Raw genomic sequence first — 20238 nt, 5'->3', positions numbered from 1 at the left:
GTGAGAATTATTTTATTATGTTTTTATTATGTTTTATTTTTATTTTATTATTTCCCTTCTACGTGACTTTACCGAAAGAACCAAGAAGATGCTTGGTATCTTTGTCAAGGGGAAAGCCTCGGGGTTTGAACGCGACGGCCAGCGGAGTACACCGCCGGTACCTTAGCCCGAAGCTACCAAACTTCTCCCGGGTTTGGAGCGAGACGGTCCCGTTGGTACAAGAAAGTTCTCTTCCAACCCCGGTGTCTCCGGTCACGATTGAAAACATCAGGATTTCACCCCCCGGTTTAAATATTCCAACCGCATGCTTCACTCGTGCGGGAGTAATGGTGGGAATTCCCGAGTAGTGGGGTGGAGTCATAGTTCCGAAAGTGCCAGGAGGCAACTTGCTGTGTGCGGCATGGTTATGTAAAAGTGGGCAGTCGGCACGAAGGGAGGGGTATCCAACTCGCCGTGTGGGGCATCGTGGTGGCAAAATGTGAACTCCCTCGCCCGGTATGCAGAACGTCGTGGGTTCAATCCCGACCCTGACGCCTGCTGTTTATTTGGAGTTTGCGTGTTCTCCCCGTTGTCGTGCGCATTTTTCTCCGGGTTCCCTGGTCTATCCCTCCACATTTAGAAACATGCGTTTAGATTTTTCACCTGCTCATTGGGGCCTTGCCTGATACAGATTTTATAAAATAGTGAATGTGTCCCGGTTGAGTCCCCAGAAAGCAGAGGTCGCAATCGCGTACCCGATGCCCGTACCCTACCCGATACCCGGCTACCCGTACCCGGCCGGGTACGGGTACCCGTTTGCGACCCTGGTGCGGCCGGGTAAGGCTAAGGAATCAAAACACGTTTGCGACCTCTGCCAGAAAGTAGCTTTGTTTCGCTGCCCTGACAGCAACCAAACACAGGCATCGAAGCGGAGGCACCGAGTTCTTGCAAGAGCAGTTTATTGTCGACTGGCTTTTTTGCCCGTCCAAGGACGGGTGTATATTGCAGTAAATCTGAAATATTCAATAGAAAAATTGTTCAGCTCATGATTATTAATGAGGGGGAGGGGGGGGTTGCCACATGTGGAGTGACGTCACCCGCTATTGGTTAATGTAGAGGGGTACAGCATGTGGAGTGACGTCACCCCCTCATGCTTATTAATGAGGGGAGCAGCATGTGGAGTGACATCACCCGCTCATGGTTATTAATAAAGGGAGGGGAGCAGCATGTGGAGTGCGCGACCTTGTGCGTTAGTGTAACTTTCCACGAGGGCATGAATATTAATGAGGTGGGGGGGGGGTGGCCTCTTTTGCAGTGACGTCACGCACGGATGTAGCTGTGCGGCTGCATAGATTTTTTTACCGTCACTTTTTGTCAAGAAACGTCGTTTGAAGCGGCTTTGTGTAATAAATTATTTAATTCAGCTCGCCCTTCCTCTGCGTTAGTGTAAAAATCATACCCACTCATGAGTATTAATGAGCGGGGGTGGGCCTCATGTGGAGTGACATTTCTGGGTGATTATAGTAGGTAATTGCGAGTGGCGCTGGGGCAGGTGGCGCCGTTGCCCCCGCCGCAGCCGCGGCGGCGCTAGCAGCCGACCTCCCGCGCCGGTGCGCAGTAGCTGATCTGCACGCGCCCGGACTCGTTCCACGGCGCCACGAAGCCCTCGAGAGACACCGGCTGCACCAGGAACTCGAGCAGAGCCTCTCCGGGGCCCACCTGGGACGGCAGCAGCAGCTCGTGCACACGGTACACGCTGGTGAACGCCTCGCCCAGCAGTGCTGGCTCGGCCGTTCCTTCGTCGAGAGTGGCGGTGGCGGTGGCAGTAGCGGCGGCGGCGGCTTCACCGTGAGCTGTCGGCAGGGTTCTCCAGGAGACGCGGAAGCGCGCGAGGCGGAGCGACGGGTAGTCCCAGCGCAGCGTGGCGCTGAGCAGGAGGGAGGCCGGGGCGGCGCCGCTCGTCCAGGTCACGTCCCACAGCCCCACGTCGCCAAACGGCTCCCAGCCCCGCGCCAGCGCGCTCGCGTCGAACATCTGCCGACGGGCAGCACAGGCAGCACAGGCAGCACTGGCTGTCAAACCTCCCACACCTCCGCCGTCGTTGAAATCCGATCGACACGTCTCCCCCACGGTCACGCGAAGCCAACCCGGGGCTTAAGTGAATATTCTCCCGGGTCCGCCATTCAACCGGGGTAGGTGGCATGTTGCGCGTAGCCAAAGCCACGGCGAGAGAGATTATCCTCCGTGTGGTGTGGCCCGCGCCTCGCGATATGTTATCCATCGCCGCTGGCACCTTAGCCAGACTAATCGGGCACGAGATGGGGTCAATATTTCGTGCGCTCTATATACTAAAACCTTTTATTTGACCAGGTAAGCCGCAGTGAGCTATAACGGTATTTTTCAGAAGCAACCTGGCCACATTATAGCTCAACGAAGGCTTATTCACGTGGAAATTTAGAGCAGACAAATACTCTAAATGCACGTTTCTAAATGTACAAGGGAAAAACCAGGAGAAAAATCCACACAACCACGGGGAGCACACTCAAAACTCCAAATATACAGCAGGAGTCAGGGTCGGGATCGAACCCACTACCTCCTGCATACCAGGCGAGGCAGTTAACATCTCCTCGCCACCGTGGCGCCCTCGGTCGCTGCGAGGGCAACGAGTCTAACGCTTCAAGCGTGAACAAGGCTCGTGGTGAACAAGGCTTGTGGTGAGCGAGGGAAAGTCCGCGGGCACCTGCAGGAGGCCCAGGTGGCACTGGAAGGACACGGGGCCCGACACGCCGGGGGCCTTCTCCACCGTGACGAACACATCCTGCAGCATGCAGTCACGCAGCTCCAGCAGGTAGCACCTGCACGCGCGCACACACAACGCAAACGGCCCCCCGCTCACCGATAGCCTTAAGCGACTGCTGTTAGCGAGTAGCAGCACCTATGAAGGCCGGGCACGGCGCACGAGGGGATAGGTGGGTGGTGGCCTGCACCACGCCCAGCTGACTTTGTTTATCTAATGGCGATGTTTACACATGGCATCATTTGAGGCTGAGTCGACCTCGGGGAAGGCCCAGGTTTGGTTCAGATTATCGTGACTGGTGTTGGCCGTCAGCGGGAATTGAACTCGGGCCAACCGGGTTCGTAGCGCAGGGCGCGAACCACTACACGACAGCTCCCCACCTGCACACGCATGCACACGCATGGGGAAAAGAGTGGGTTTACAACTGCGTGGGTCTACACGTGTGTGATTCTACACGTGTGCGAGTCTGAGAGTCCACAAGTGTTTGTCCATGTGAGCTTATGCGTGTGAGTTTATATGTGTGTGAATCTATACTTGTGTGTGTGAGCAGCGGTGGTGCAGTGGATAGCACACTGTACGCTACAAACCAGCCGACCCAGGTTCGATTCCCATCCACAGCCAAAAGTGACGAATACGTGGCATCCCCTAGGTCGACTCAGCCTAAATGAGTACCTCGTCAGCACTGGGAAGACAAAGGCAGCCATGCGTGGTGCTGGCCACACAACCGACTCATGCACCGGGTCCTTCACAGGTGCTCGCTAACAGCACTTGCCCCGACAGTATAACTCAGGGGGATTGTTTTCTTCTTCTCCGTGAGTGTGTACACCGAGTAGTAGCGTAGCGGTTAGCCCGCTGCGCTACGCACCTGGTGACCAGAGTTCGATTCCCACTCACGAATATGTGAACTGGTCCTGGGTCTCCCCTAGGTCGACTCAGCCTCAAATGAGTACCTGGTGCGGTGTGTAAATATCGCCACTGGGGAGACAAAGGCGGCCGCGCTGTTCCGGCCTTCATAGGTGCTCGCTAACAGCACTTGCCCCAACAGTCTGTCAAGGCTACACGGGGATCTTTGTATCTTTGTTGCGAGTCAGACCTTTGAGTCCAGCTCTGGGGGGGCAGCCCCCCACACTGCTGCCTCAGCCGACACGAGACCGCGTCGCCAACCGGCAGAGCGGTCGGGCGGTGCGTGGTGACCGGTGCTGCACACACACGCACACACACGCGCTCACACACGCACGCACACACGCACACACGCACACACGCACACACGCACGCACACGCACGCACACACACACACGCACACACACGCACACACACACGCACACACATGCATGTTACAGTTTTACACATACAGACAAAGATCTCCCTTGGAGCCTTGACTGTTGGGGCAATGGCCGTGGCAGTCCACACTGACATACACACGTGCGTATCTTCTTGGTTCTTTCGGTAAAGTCACGTATACTTAAATTAACCTTGGCTGCACACACGTACACGTACGCACTTGATAGTCACAGGTCCACGTGATCGCACACATGGGCGTGTGTATATGCGTGCGCGTCAGTACATGTGGCGAGCGGTAGTGTAGCGGTCAGCGCGCTGCGCTACGAACCCGGGGACCCGAGTTCGATTCCTGCTCATGACCAACACCAGCGATGTTGGTCATGGGCCTCCCCTAGGTCGACTCAGCCTCAAATGAGTACCTTGTGCGATGTGCAAACATCATTTGTGCGTCAGTCAATTCAAGTTGGTCAAACCATGGAACCTGGGGCCTCCCGCCAGCGAGGCCCTCGACACTTGACGTGGCAGCCTCGTGGTGCACCTAGCCTGGCACAAGCGCCGTGGTGGTGCGTGCGTCACCGTGCAGCACGGACACGTTGCTGAACGTGCACTTGGTGCTGTCCATGGTGGTGAGCTCGAGGCCCAGCCTCACCGGGTCCCCCGCCGCACCCCCCCCAGCCTCTCCGCTGCTGCTCCCCCCAACTCGGTACACGTAGGAGAGCAGCAGAGTGGGCGGAGCATGCACCATCACGCTCAGCAGCCTGTTGGGGGGGGGGGGGGAGTCACAGGGGTGGAGTGGGGGGGTCACAGGGGTGGAGTGGGGGGAGTGGCGGTCACGGTGATGTCGTCAAGGAGAATAAAGCGGCGCACCGGCTCCGGTCATCCTCGCAGCGGCGGATTTTGGCGAGCGTCGAACATCAACGGTCAAGCGCATCGTGCGCTTTCAGGGGCTCTTCTGCGAAACGTTCTGCTTGACATATTCCCATATTAGGAAGCTCACCCCTTCCGGCGTCTCTCCCCGAGCCTCCCCCCCCCCCCATGTCTCACCGCACGGCGAGCCGGGCCTTGTCAGGAGCAAGCAACCCTTGCACCAGCAGGCAGCCGCCCCCCTCGAACGCCACGTCCGTCACGCTGCGCACGTACACGTGGCTCTCCAGCGCGGGCGCCACCGCGGCAACCCCGGGAGCGCCCTCGGGAGCGCCCTCGGGGTTGAAGTGTCTGGTGTCCGTGTAGATCGGCTGCAGGTTCTGGGCGCTCAGGTTGTGCCACGGCCCCGCCCGGCACACCTGGGGGGGGTGGGGGCGACAACGACCGAGACGCGCAAGGTCCAGTCTCAAGCCGGTCTCGCTTCGTCCAGGCGGGAGCGAATCTCACACGTGGCGAGCGGATGTCGTCCTTCTCCCGCACCTCCGATTAGCCACGGTTGGCTACGTACGGTGCCAAAGAAGTTCAAGGTACGCACGTGCATACAGGTAACCAGGGTCACCAGCCACATCGAGAACATCTTCCAATCGCATCTAACCGCCCACGTTATCAATCACACCGTCACACCACCGACCACCCCCGACAGCCGCAACATCAACGTGTTCCATCTGTTTATCACACAGCGTTCCCCCCCCCCCTCGCACGAGTGGGTTTCCTCCAGGTGCTCCGGTTTCCTGCCGCGTGTAGAAACACTCACTAATCGGCCGACAACAACTTCACATTTAGAGGGGCCGCAGAGCTTGGCCGATTGCTGGTAGCGCCGGCTCGGCGCATGGCTCCTGCTGCCGCCGCCACCTTCCCGTTTGTTTGTGGTACCTACTCCACGCTCCTCCGAGCGAGCGAGCGGACCACTGTGCCACAGCGTTGCAAGTCGAATATTGTTATCAACGATATTATTATTATCAACAAGCTATCAACCCCCACCACACCACGAACCACACACGAGTTACCACCAGCTGTACCCCACCCCCAGTGCCCCCCCCCACCCCGTGCCCACCCCCCCACCCCGTGCCCACCTTCCCACCCCGTGCCCACCCCCCCACCCCGTGCCCACCCCCCCACCCCGTGCCCACCCCCCCACCCCGTGTCCCCCCGACCCCACCGTGCCGCGCCGGTAGAGGTTGCGTCCCTGCCCCCGGCAGAAGCTGGTGGCGATGGGGAGGGTGGAGACGCTGTGTGGGTTTGTGTGCTCCACCATGACGCTCCAGAACCTGCCACGCGCACACACACGCACACATGCATGAGATGCAGACACACACGAGATGCAGACACACACGCATATACAAAGACAAATATCCCCTGTATAGCCTTGAACAGAATGTTGGGGCAAGTGCTGTTAGCGAGCAGCACCTATGGAGGCTGGTACGAGGAGGTGGGTGGCCAACGCCATGTCTGGCCGCCTCTGTCTCCCTAGCGGAAATGTTTGAACATCGCACCAGGTACTTATTTGAGGCCGAGTCGACCCACAGATACACGCACAGATCTGTGTGATCCATCAACCTTTGCTTCAACGAAGCTGGATCACAGGTGGACACCACGCACCTGGCTCCGTGTCTTTCCATGTCTCTCCGTGGCCCCTCGTGTCTCCTTGCCCCCCCCCCCCCCGTGTCTCCGTGCCTCGTCACCCCCATGGTGCTCTTCGTGGTGAAACCCTGGCCGCTTGTGTCTCCACCGCATTCCCCTCTCATTGTCAACGTCCCCACTGTCTGCCTGTGTCGCCTGGTCCCTTGTCTCCCCGCGCGTCTCCCCGCGCGTCTCCCCGCGTGTCTCCCCACGTATCTCCACGCGTGTCTCCCCGTGTCTCACCCCGTGTGTCTCTCCGTGTGTCTCCCCGTGTCTCACCCCGTGTGTCTCTCCGTGTGTCTCCCCGTGTCTCACCACGTGTCTCCCCGTGTGTCTCCCCGCGTGTCTCTCCGCGTGTCTCCCCGCGTGTCTCTCCGCGTGTCTCCCCGCGTGTCTCCCCGCGTGTCTCCCCGCGTATCTCCACGCGTGTCTCCCCGTGTCTCACCCCGTGTGTCTCTCCGTGTGTCTCCCCGTGTCTCACCACGTGTCTCCCCGCGTGTCTCTCCGCGTGTCTCCCCGTGTGTCTCTCCCCGTGTGACTCCCCGCGTGACTCCCCGCGTGTCTCCCCGTGCGTCTCCCCGCGTGTCTCCCCACGTCCCCGTGTCTCCACACCGGTGCTGGTGGTTGTGAAAGTCTGGGCGCTCGTGTCTCTCGTAGACCCAGCCCGGGGCGAAGATGGCAGCGGAGAGACGCAGATTCCAGATCTCCTGCATGGACTGAGAACATCATCGTCATCATCATCACTACCATCATCATCAACATCATGCAGGGTGTTCGCGCAGCTGACCGCTACAGGGTATAAGTTCAATTCTCGACTCGGGTGTATTTCTTTGTGGAGTTTGTGTGTTCTCCCCCTGTTCTGCACGGGTTCCCTCTGGGTTCTCCAGTTTCCTCCAATGTATAACAAACACAAGATGTAACTGGGTCGACTCAGCCCCAAATGAGTACCTTATGCGATGTACCTGGTGCGATTGAGACAAAGGCGGCTGGGCGTGGTGTTGGCCACCCATCCCCTCGTGTGTCATGCCGGCCTTCATAGGTGCTCGCTAACAGCACTTTTGTGTGTGTGTCTCTATGTGTGTCTCTATGTGTGTCTGCGTGTATGAGGAGCGGTAGTGTAGCGGTTAGCGCGCTGCGCTACGAACCTGACGACCCGAGTTCGATTCCCGCTTACGGCCAACTCTAGTGACGGATTATCTGAACCGGGTCCTGGGCCTCCCCTAGGTCGACTCAGCCTCAAATGAGTACCTGGTGCGGTGTGTAAACATCGCCACAAGGGAGACAAAGGCGGCCGGGCGCGGTGTTGGCCACCAACCCCCTCGTGTGCCGTGCCGGCCTTCATAGATGCTCGCTAACAGCACTTGTATCTGCGTGCGCATCTGCGTGCGCGTCTGCGTGTGTCTGCGTGCGTGTCTGCGTGCGCGTCTGTGTGTGCGTGTCTGCGTGCGTGTCTGCGTGCGTGTCTGTGTGCGTGTCTGTGTGCGTGTCTGTGTGTGCGCGTCTGTGTGCGTCTGTGTGCGTGCGGTCACTATTCTGGCGGCGTAGCCCTCGCGCCCGGGCAGCCCCCGGCCGAACACGTCGACCCCGGCGTAGACATCGGCGCGCCGCGACCCGGCGAGCTCAGCGCTGCGGCCCAGCCCCTCGGAGGTCCAGGCGTAGTTGAGGAAGATCCCGTCGCTCGCGTCGAAGAATGGCCTGGGGAGCCGGGGGCGGGGGGGAGGTGGTGGCAGGGGGGTGCGGATAGAGGGTAATCAGAGGGGCTACGTACGGTGCGAAGGAAGTTCAACGTACGTGCAGGTGCTGTTAGCGAGCGGCACCTACGAAGGATCGGCACGGCACGCGAGGCGGTGGGTGGCCAGCAGCACCACGCCCGGCGGCCTTTGCCTCCCCAGTGGCGACATTTACTGAACACCACGCCAGGTGCTCGGAATCTTCATTTAGAATCAGAATCTTAATTTAGACTGTAGGAGGAATTGCTCCTTGTCACAGATGTCCAGTAGGGGCACAGGGGGTCAGCAAAATGGGTCAGCAAGTTACAACCACAAACAATACAGAATCAGAATCTTTATGTCGACTGGAGGAATCAGATTCTTGCATTCTAGATTTTAAGCTTTCGTGACTGCAAGGATTCATACTCTTAGGTTTAAGACTTTACCGACAAAACCTAAGAGTACAGATTCTTGCAGTCTCAATTGCTGCTGCGGGCACACGACCCGAACTAGGCCAACCCTGTGTGTGTGTGTCTCAGATGTCGCAAACGGGTTTTGATTCCTTACCCGTACCCGGCCGCACCAGGGTCGCAAATGGGTACCCGTACCCATACCCGCACCCGGCCGGGTACGGGTAGCCGTTCCCTACCCGTACCCGTACCCGAAATGAGTGACAAACGGCTACTCACCAGTGACTCACGGCCTACCCGTACCCGGCCGCACCAGGGTCGCAAACGGCTACCCGTACCCGGCCGGGTACGGGTAGCCGGGCATCGGGTAGGGTACGGGTATCGGGTACCCGGTTGCGACCTCTAGTGTGTCTCGAGGAAGGGGTGTGAGCTAAACAGATAGAGGTGTGGCCTGATCAGGAAGGGGGCGGGGCCCAACGAGGAAGCAGGCGGGGCCTAGTGAGGTTGACTTTCCCTGTTGAGCTCAGGTCACGGGCGCGTAGAATCAAACACGGGCAGCAGCAGCAGCAGCAGCAGCGTAGCATAGGCCTCGGCAAGGTAAAAGTTGAAAGATAAAAACAACGAGCCTACCTTTACCCTACCCTTTACCTTACCCTTTGGCATGTCGACACCTTTACCCTTTTACCCGGTAAAAAGGGTAATTTACCTTACCTTGCCGAGGCCTAGCGTAGCATTAGTGCCGCAGACGCCGCCACTGGCCAACGAGTTATGATTATTGCCGCTTCGCGCGTTCACATAGGAAAGCTTCGGAAACTCGTGACGCTTTTTCATGAGGGTCCTGCCAAGTTTGTCACCGTGGCGGGTATGGGGGGAGGCGATGATTGATTTGCACGGGTTACCCTCGGTCACGTGCGTCCTCACCACCGTGAACCCACATCCCCCGTATCCCCCTGCGTCCCCTTCTATGCCTCCGTCTGACCCCCACGTGCCCCCATCTCCCCACGTGCCCCCCGGCATGCCCCCCACGTTCCCACGTGCCCACCCCGCTTGTCCCACCCCTCCCCCCGTCATCTCACCGTTTTTTTTTCGTCTTCTCGACAGACCTGGTCTTCAACTGAGGACGGCTGCTTGCGTTGTGGCCGAAACGTCGTGAGAATTATTTTATTATGTTTTATTTTTATTATTGTATTATTTCCATTCTACGTGACTTTACCGAAAGAACCAAGAAGATGAATCACCGGTTTTTGTCGTTGAGTTCGTTCTGCCAGTCCAGGCGGCCGCTCGCGACGACGCTGTCGTACCAGAGCACCATCGCTCGGGACGACACTGCGCGCAGGCGCTCCCGCAGGTAGCGCAGAAACCCCAGCAGCACCGGCACCTTCTCCGGCTAGACGAGGCGCGCCGGGTGACGCGCACACACACACACGCACGGCACGCGTGGCACCCTGAGGAATTCACACGCCCGGCGCCTGTTGCGTCGCCTGTTGAGATGCTGCCCGTTGTTGCCATTCCAATGGTGCTGCTCTGTGCAGTATCATTACTCGTACATCGCTTATAGGCAATAAGTAAATAATAAATAGCGGTTTGGAACGCATCCCCATTGGAACCATGTTATAGTGACCTCCTATAGCGCTGTTTCCTATAGCACTGTTGGTAACGCATCTCCATAGCAACCATGTTCAAGTGTTAAACTGACCTCCTATAGCGCTGTTGGTCACGTATCTCCATAGCAACCATGTTATAGTGACCTCCTATAGCGCTGTTTCCTATAGCACTGTTGGTAACGCATCTCCATAGCAACCATGTTATAGTGACCTATAGTGCTGTTTCCTATAGCGCTGTTGGTCACGTATCTCCATAGCAACCATGTTATAGTGACCTCCTATAGCGCTGTTTCCTATAGCACTGTTGGTAACGCATCTCCATAGCAACCATGTTAAAGTGTTAAACTGACCTATAGCGCTGTTTCCTATAGCGCTGTTGGTCACGTATCTTCATAGCAACCATGTTATAGTGACCTCCTATAGCGCTGTTTCGTAGAGCGCTCTGTTTACCAAGAACGCATCCTGAGCGCTATCGGAGCGTCGTCTCTATACAATAATGCTAATATGCCGTGTGGCGGCATGCCGCAGTGGGCCAAGGCGCGACGCGGCGACGGATGAACCCCGGAGGGGGGCGACGATGAGACGGGCGCGAGGGAGACGCGGCGATGGCTGCGGCGAGAGGTGGGGGAGACGACGGGGACGGGGGCGGGGGGGGGGGGTCGGGGCTGCTCACCTGGACGTTGTTCTCGATGTTGATGAACCATCCGTCGAGCTGGTAGAACGTGGAGATGCGCACCAGCTGATTGGCCAGGGCCCTCGCGGACTCGTCGCCCTGCAGGAAACGGTCGCACGCCTCCTCCCCGCCGCGCCACTCCGTGATGAACGTGCCTGGTCACTCGCACGGCGAGCGCAGAAAAAGACCCTCCGTAAAGCCTTTGACAGGCCGTTTAGGGCAAGTGCGGTTAGCGAGTGGAACCTACGAAGGCCGCCACGGCTCACGAGGGGGTGGGTGGCCGGCACCAAGCCCGGCCGCCTTTGCTGGGTGGGGGTGGGCAAGGTGCTGGTGGTGCGGTGGTGGTGGTGATGGAGCGGTGGTGCGGTGATGTGGTGATGAGGTGGTGGAGCGATAGTGCTGTGGTGGTGGTGGAGCGGTGGTGGAGGGGGTGGAGCGGTGGTGCTGGATGGTGGAGCGGTGGTGACGGTGCGGTGGTGGTGGCGGTGGTGGTGGAGCGGTGGTGGTGGTGGCGGCGGTGGTGGAGTGGTGGTGGTGCGTTGGTTGAGCGGTGGTTGAACGGTGGTGGTGGTGGTGGTGGTGGCGGTGGTGCGGTGGTGCCCCGCATACCCACCCAGGATGGGCACGGCGTGGCGGTGTGCCGCGTTCACCCAGCCCACGGGAGGCACCGTCACCGTGTGGTGGCTGAAGTAGATGAACAGGTCCACGTGGGCCCAGTGGTAGAACGAGTACGGCTCGTCTGAGCACACGCCCTGCACGAACCTGCACCACCACCACAACCATCACCTCAATCATCACAACCACCTCAATCACCACCATCACCTCAACCATCACAACCACCACCACAACCACCTCAACCACCACCATCACCTCAACCATCACAACCACAACCACCTCAATCACCACCATCACCTCAACCATCACAACCACCACCACAACCACCTCAACCACCACAACCACCTCAATCATCACCATCACCTCAACCATCACAACCACAACCACCTCAATCACCACCATCACCTCAACCATCACAACCACCACCACAACCACCTCAACCACCACAACCACCTCAATCATCACCATCACCTCAACCAACACAACCACCACAACTACCACAACCATCACAACCATCACAACCACCACAACTCCCGCCACAACCACCTCAACCACACAGAATGAGCACACGCCCTGCACGAACCTACACCACAAACACCACAAAACAACGAGCCTACTCCACACAGACACAGAACCATGACAAGAACCACAATTATCGTTCCGCTCGTTCACCCAGGGCTAATTCGAAGTTAACACTTCAGTGGGCTTTGCGTGGTTGTATGGGGAGGGTTTCATGTTCTTTTTGTTTGGGGTGATTTGTTTACCTTTCTTGGACTTTGCACTATTATCGTGTGTTTGTACCGTCTGTTGTTGTGGCGTTCTTACCCCGTGCCCCTACTGGAGATCTGTGATAAAGAGCTTTAGAGCTCATCTGATTTCTCCCGCAGGCTAAATAAAGATTCTGATTCTCAAAGCCTCGGCAAGGCCCTTTTTCAGGAGGGTCCTGCCAAGTCTCCGCAGTAGGGAGCGACGTTGCTATTACAACTAAAATATTAAACTATATTTTTATATTTTACCAGGTAAGGCCCCACTGAAGCGACGTGAACACAGATTATAGCTCAACGAAGTGGCTTATCTTCTTGGTTCTTTCGGTAAAGTCACGTAGAAGGGAAATAATAAAAGAATAAAAATAAAACATACTAAAATAATTCTCACGACGTTTAATTTTTATTATTTTATTATTTCCCTTCTACGTGACTTTACCGAAAGAACCAAGAAGATGAATCCCTGCAGTCACGAAAGCTTTAAATCGAAGTGGCTTATCATCATGTGGACATTCATCGCAGGCAAATACTCTAAACGCACGTTGATTCTAAATGTGGAGGGGAAAAACCAGCAGACCCAGAGAAAAATACACGCATCCACAGGGAGAACAACACGCTCCAAATACACAGCAGCAGGCGCCTGTGTCGGGATCGAACCTACGACCTCCTGCATACCAGGCGAGGGAGTTGACATCTCGCCAACGCTACGTGGGAACCCAATTGAGCGATTTGCAGATAATTTAATTTGGCCAATACCAGCGACATTGTGCGTTTGTGTGTTTGGCTACGAGAGGAAACCGGAAAATCCGGAGGAAGCCCATGTACAATAGATGGAGAACTCACAAACTCTACTACTCACTGTTACACAATGCAGAGCAGAGGGAGAACACACAAACTACACTCTATAGAACAGGGTGAGAACACACAAACTACACTCTATAGAACAGGGTGAGAACACACAGACTACACTATAGAACAGGGTGAAAACACACAAACTACACTCTATAGAACAGGGTGAGAACACACAAACTACACTCTATAGAACAGGGTGAGAACACACAAACTACACTCTATAGAACAGGGTGAGAACACACAAACTACACTCACTCTGCAGAACAGAAGACATAAACTACACTCACTCTGCAGAACAGTAGAACACACAAACTACACTCACTCTGCAGAACATTAGAACACACAAACTACACTCACTCTGCAGAACAGGAGAACACACAAACTCCACTCACTGCAGAACAGGAGAACACACAAACTACACTCACTCTGCAGAACAGAACACACAAACTCCACTCACTCTCACACACACTGCAGAACAGGGGGGTGGAGAGCGGCATACAAACTCCACTCTCTCACTCACTAACATCAACCGCAGCCCCCCCATCCCCTGGCGTGCGACCAGCATCACCTATCGTCCAGGTAGCCCCCCATCATGTCGTGGCACACGAGCGTGCGGGGCCCCCCAGGGTCCACTGTGGGGAAGCGGGGAGCGAGCGGCGCGATGGGCCGCCGGAAAGCGGCAGAGTCCGGGTCGCTCGTGGTCTCCGTCCACGCGAGGACCTCCTCCAGGCCGTCCAGGGGGGCGCACTGAGGCTCCAGGTTGCCTTGGGGGGCGGGGGGGGAGCACGAGAGAGAGACGCGGCACACGTCGTCAAGTATCGGCCTCCCGGCACGAGCCCGCGTTGTGTTGTTTTTTCTGTAAGATTTGCCGCTAAAAGAATATTGTGAAAATTCGGTCACAGTTCCTATGATCACTGTTTCATTGCTTTTATGGCTTTATTTTGGTGATTTTCGAAAAGTTTTTTTTGGTTTGGCCATGTTTGTTTGTTGTAGTAGTACAGAGTTAGACTGATGGCATTAATCTAAGTTGTCTTGTGGTTGTTGTTGTTGTTTGACTTGCATCCCACTGGGATTTTTGCACTCAGTGTTGGTGTACGGTGCTTTTTTCTGCAATATTTTGCTGTCTTTTCTTGGATTTTCTGTTTGCACTCGGTCACTATAAGATGTTTTCTTGTTTTTTGTTTGTTGCGGTTGCACCCGACTCAAGAGCCGCATGGCTCACAGGGTTATCTATCTATCGATATATAAAAGGGAAATTTGTGAATATGTGCGTCTGTTCAAAATGTTTAGCGTACTTCCCGACATGCAACAAACTTGAAATTTGCCATGTGGGTACTTTCCAGATTGTACACCATGCACAAATTATTAAAATACACTTTTTTTTAGGGGGGGGGGGGGGGGCACAATAATGCAGAGATTTTGCACGGCAAGTGAGCTGTGACGTCACATCTGTCATGTGACCCGCATGCAGAAGCGTCACGGAGTGTGGCTGCTGATGGCGGGTAAAGTGAAATACAAACGTGTTGCAGCTCTAAGGCGGTCTTCGCGCAGCGTTGCTGCTTTATTATTTAGTCGTTTACTGCCGTACGCACCCTGAAAGTTGTGTTGTGTGTCTGCAGCAAGCGCGTGTGTGTGTACCTATGGACGCGCGCACGTGTGTGTGGGTGGGGGGGAGTGGTGGTGTAGTGGTTAGTGTGCTGTCTGTGTGTGTCTGTCTGTGTGTGTCTGCGTCTGTCTGTGTGTCTGTCTGTGTGTGTGTGTCTGTGTGTTTGTGTGTCTGTCTGTGTGTGTGTCTGTGTGTGTGTGTGTGTCTGTCTGTGTGTGTGTCTGCGTCTGTCTGTGTGTGTGTCTGCGTCTGTCTGTGTGTGTCTGCGTCTGTCTGTGTGTCTGTGTGTGTCTGCGTGTGTGTCTGTCTGTGTGTTGTCTGTGTGTGTGTCTGTGTGTTTGTGTGTGTGCCTGTCTGTGTGTTTGTGTGTGTCTGTGTGTGTGTCTGTGTGGCTGTGTATGTGTCTGTCTGTGTGTCTGTCTGTGTGTCTGTGTGTCTGCGTGTGTCTGTGTCTGTCTGTGTGTTTGTGTGTGTGTCTGTCTGTGTGTTTGTGTGTGTGTCTGTGTGTGTGCCTGTCTGTGTGTGTGCCTGTCTGTGTGTGTGTCTGTGTGGCTGTGTATGTATCTGTCTGTGTGTCTGTCTGTGTGTCAGTGTGTGTGTGTGGGGGGAGCGGTGGTGCAGTGGTTAGCGCTGGGGTGGGGTGGGGTGTCACGAGGCATGTGCAGCACGCTGTACAGTAACTTGCTGGATCAGTACCGGTCGGGCCTGACGATGCTGCTGCTGCGGCGTCTCCCTCGCCCGGGACCCCTCTCCACGCGGGGTCCGCGGGGTCCCCGCTGGCCCCCTCAGACCCCGCCGTGACGGCGGCGGTGGTGGTGGTGGTCATGGTGGTGGTCGTGGTGGTGGTCATGGTGGTGGTGGTGGTGGTGCCGGTTGACTCCGCCATGGATCGCCGCTCTGCTCCACTCCAGCCGCTGTCCACTTCCGCCTTCTCCGCCCACTTCCAGATGTCACCCCCCCCCCCCCTCGTCACCCCCCCCCCCCCTCGTCACCCCCCTCGTCACCCCCCCCCGTCACCCCCCCCCGTCACCCCCCCCCGTCACCCCCCCCCGTCACCCCCCCCCGTCACCCCCCCCCGTCACCCCCCTCGTCACCCCCCACCCCCCCCCCTCGTCACCCCCACCCCCCTCGTCAACCCCACCCCCCTCGTCACCCCCCTCGTCACCCCCCTCGTCACCCCCCCCCGTCACCCCCCCCCCACCCCCCTCGTCACCCCCCACCCCCCCCCTCGTCACCCCCACCCCCTCGTCACCCCCACCCCCCTCGTCACCCCCCTCGTCACCCCCCTCGTCACCCCCCCCCACCACCCCCCTCGTCACCCCCCCCACCACCCCCCTCGTCACCCCCCTCGTCACCCCCCTCGTCACCCCCCCCACCACCTCCCTCGTCACCCCCAGGGTGACTCCACCCCCCTCGTCACCCCCCTCGTCACCCCCCACCCCCCTCGTCACCCCTCCCCCTCGTCACCCCCCCACCCCACCCCCCTCGTCACCGAACCACTCGCCACACCACGTGTCACACAACACTCACCCACTACTCACCAACCCGCTCACCGAACCACTCGCCACACCACGTGTCACACAACACTCACCCACTACTCACCAACCCGCTCACCGAACCACTCGCCACACCACGTGTCACACAACACTCACCCACTACTCACCAACCCGCTCACCGAACCACTCGCCACACCACGTGTCACACAACACTCACCCACTACTCACCAACCCGCTCACCGAACCACTCGCCACACCACGTGTCACACAACACTCACCCACTACTCACCAACCCGCTCACCGAACCACTCGCCACACCACGTGTCACACAACACTCACCCACTACTCACCAACCCGCTCACCGAACCACTCGCCACACCACGTGTCACACAACACTCACCCACTACTCACCAACCCGCTCACCGAACCACTCGCCACACCACGTGTCACACAACACTCACCCACTACTCACCAACCCGCTCACCGAACCACTCGCCACACCACGTGTCACACAACACTCACCCACTACTCACCAACCCGCTCACCGAACCACTCGCCACACCACGTGTCACACAACACTCACCCACTACTCACCAACCCGCTCACCGAACCACTCGCCACACCACGTGTCACACAACACTCACCCACTACTCACCAACCCGCTCACCGAACCACTCACCACACCACGTGTCACACAACACTCACCCACTACTCACCAACCCGCTCACCGAACCACTCGCCACACCACGTGTCACACAACAACACTCACCCACTACTCACCAACCCGCTCACCGAACCACTCGCCACACCACGTGTCACACAACACTCACCCACTACTCACCAACCCGCTCACCGAACCACTCACCACACCACGTGTCACACAACACTCACCCACTACTCACCAACCCGCTCACCGAACCACTCGCCACACCACGTGTCACACAACAACACTCACCCACTACTCACCAACCCGCTCACCGAACCACTCGCCACACCACGTGTCACACAACACTCACCCACTACTCACCAACCCGCTCACCGAACCACTCGCCACACCACGTGTCACACAACAACACTCACCCACTACTCACCAACCCGCTCACCGAACCACTCGCCACACCACGTGTCACACAACAACACTCACCCACTACTCACCAACTCGCTCACCGAACCACTCGCCACACCACGTGTCACACAACAACACTCACCCACTACTCACCAACCCGCTCACCGAACCACTCGCCACACCACGTGTCACACAACACTCACCCACTACTCACCAACCCGCTCACCGAACCACTCGCCACACCACGTGTCACACAACAACACTCACCCACTACTCACCAACCCGCTCACCGAACCACTCGCCACACCACGTGTCACACAACAACACTCACCCACTACTCACCAACCCGCTCACCGAACCACTCGCCACACCACGTGTCACACAACAACACTCACCCACTACTCACCAACCCGCTCACCGAACCACTCGCCACACCACGTGTCACACAACAACACTCACCCACTACTCACCAACCCGCTCACCGAACCACTCGCCACACCACGTGTCACACAACAACACTCACCCACTACTCACCAACCCGCTCACCGAACCACTCGCCACACCACGTGTCACACAACACTCACCCACTACTCACCAACCCGCTCACCGAACCACTCGCCACACACGTGTCACACAACAACACTCACCCACTACTCACCAACCCGCTCACCGAACCACTCGCCACACCACGTGTCACACAACAACACTCACCCACTACTCACCAACCCGCTCACCGAACCACTCGCCACACCACGTGTCACACAACAACACTCACCCACTACTCACCAACCCGCTCACCGAACCACTCGCCACACCACGTGTCACACAACAACACTCACCCACTACTCACCAACCCGCTCACCGAACCACTCGCCACACCACGTGTCACACAACACTCACCCACTACTCACCAACCCGCTCACCGAACCACTCGCCACACCACGTGTCACACAACAACACTCACCCACTACTCACCAACCCGCTCACCGAACCACTCGCCACACCACGTGTCACACAACACTCACCCACTACTCACCAACCCGCTCACCGAACCACTCGCCACACCACGTGTCACACAACACTCACCCACTACTCACCAACCCGCTCACCGAACCACTCGCCACACCACGTGTCACACAACACTCACCCACTACTCACCAACCCGCTCACCGAACCACTCGCCACACCACGTGTCACACAACACTCACCCACTACTCACCAACCCGCTCACCGAACCACTCGCCACACCACGTGTCACACAACACTCACCCACTACTCACCAACCCGCTCACCGAACCACTCGCCACACAGTCGGTCCACTCACTCCTCTCTCTCCCTCGCTGTGCCTCTTACATCCCAACTGCTCCACTACTGAATCTCCTCCACAACAACAACAACAAACAACAACAACAACAACCTGGTCTATTACACCCACGGTTCGTTGCTGCGTGTTGCTGGCCGCTTGGCGTGTTTGTTTTTGGGGCCACCTGCCGTAGACTGAGTTTAAACCATAAAGAGATGGCGGGTGAGGAGTTGGTGAGGAGGGATAGGGGGGGTGAGGAGAGTAAGGGGGGGGGGGGGTAAGGGGGGGTGATGAGAGTAAGGGGGGGTGAGGAGAGTAAGGGGGGGGGTAAGGGGGGGGTGATGAGAGTAAGGGGGGGTGAGGAGAGTAAGGGGGGGTAAGGGGGGGTGATGAGAGTAAGGGGGGGTGAGGAGGGATAGGGGGGGTGAGGAGAGTAAGGGGGGGAGTAAGGGGGGGTGAGGATGTAAGGGGGGGGTGAGGAGGGGGAGAGGGTGAGGAGAGTAAGGGGGGTGAGGGGAGGTAAGGGGGGGGGAGTAAGGGGGTGAGGAGAGTAAGGGGGGGGTGAGGAGGGGGGTGAGGGGAGGTAAGGGGGGTGAGGAGAGTAAGGGGGGGGAGTAAGGGGGGTGAGGAGAGTAAGGGGGGGGGTGACGAGGGGGTGAGGGGAGTAAGGGGGGGTGAGGGGGGGGTGAGGGGGAGTAATGGGGGGGGGGGGGTGAGGGGAGAGTAAGGGGGGTGAGGGGGGGGTGAGGAGAGTAAGGGGGGGGTGGTGCGGAGGGGGGTGAGGGGAGTAAGGGGGGGGGGTGGGAGAGTAAGGGGGGGTGGGTGGTGGGGGTGAGGAGGGGGGTGAGGGGAGTAAGGGGGGGGTGAGGAGGGGGGTGCAGGGGAAGTGTAAGGGGGGGTGAGGAGGGGGGTGAGGAGATGTAAGGGGGGTGAGGAGAGTAAGGGGGGTGAGGAGGGGGGAGGGGCGTACGGGGGGGGGGGTGTGAGGGGGTTTTGAGGGGAGTAAGGGGGGGTGAGGAGGGGGGTGAGGGGAGTAAGGGGGGTGAGGAGGGGGGTGAGGGGAGTAGGGGGGGGGTGAGGAGGGGGGTGAGGGGAGTAAGGGGGGTGGAGGAGGGGGGTGAGGGGAGTAAGGGGGGTGAGGAGGGGGTGAGGGGAGTAAGGGGGTGAGGAGGGGGGTGAGGGGAGTAAGGGGGGGGTGAGGAGAGTAAGGGGGGGGGGTAGAGGGGGGGAGGGGAGTAAGGGGGGGGTGAGGAGGGGGGTGAGGAGAGTAAGGGGGTGAGGAGAGTAAGGGGGGTGAGGAGGGGGTGAGGGGAGTAAGGGGGGGGTGAGGAGGGGGGTAGGGAGTAAGGGGGGTGAGGAGGGGGGTGAGGAGAGTAAGGGGGGTGAGGAGATAAGGGGGTAGGAGAGGGGTGAGGTCGTAAGGGGGGGGGTGAGGAGGGGGGTGAGGGGAGTAAGGGGGGGGGTGAGGAGGGGGGGTGAGGGAGTAAGGGGGTGAGGAGGGGTGAGGGAGTAAGGGGGTGAGGGGGGGGTGAGGAGGGG

At 58.0% G+C, this 20238-nt stretch overlaps 1 protein-coding gene across 1 annotated transcript; it reads right to left on the bottom strand.

The window, feature by feature from the left end:
* Positions 1–48: 48 nt before the first annotated feature.
* LOC133358671 (cytosolic endo-beta-N-acetylglucosaminidase-like) lies at positions 49–15781 on the bottom strand. The gene is made up of 13 exons (XM_061577085.1): positions 15531–15781; positions 13797–13992; positions 11611–11759; positions 10998–11152; positions 9959–10107; positions 8131–8296; positions 7214–7317; positions 6141–6249; positions 5102–5340; positions 4634–4815; positions 3870–3975; positions 2720–2834; positions 49–2013 (listed from the first exon to the last, which is right to left on the bottom strand). Exons 1-13 carry the CDS (start codon positions 15718–15720, stop codon positions 1567–1569), a joined length of 2307 nt encoding a protein of 768 aa, XP_061433069.1. The 5' UTR covers positions 15721–15781; the 3' UTR covers positions 49–1566.
* Positions 15782–20238: the final 4457 nt, after the last annotated feature.

The sequence above is a fragment of the Lethenteron reissneri genome, chromosome 63 (assembly GCF_015708825.2).
Source record: "Lethenteron reissneri isolate LAM-NWPU_2019-01 chromosome 63, ASM1570882v1, whole genome shotgun sequence".
Taxonomy (NCBI): Eukaryota; Metazoa; Chordata; class Hyperoartia; order Petromyzontiformes; family Petromyzontidae; genus Lethenteron; species Lethenteron reissneri.
This window is presented reverse-complemented; position numbering and strand designations above follow the sequence as displayed.

What these genes read in the sequence shown, in the direction of transcription:
- LOC133358671 (XM_061577085.1), bottom strand. Translation starts at nt 15,720, where the DNA reads ATGGCGGAGTCAACCGGCACCACCACCACCACCACCATGACCACCACC. An exon ending in AGGGCTACGCCGCCAGAATA is followed by an intron (nt 7,318 to 8,130) that starts GTGACCGCACGC and finishes TGATGTTCTCAG; the next exon opens with TCCATGCAGGAGATCTGGAA. An exon ending in TTTCACAACCACCAGCACCG is followed by an intron (nt 6,250 to 7,213) that starts GTGTGGAGACAC and finishes TGCGCGTGGCAG; the next exon opens with GTTCTGGAGCGTCATGGTGG.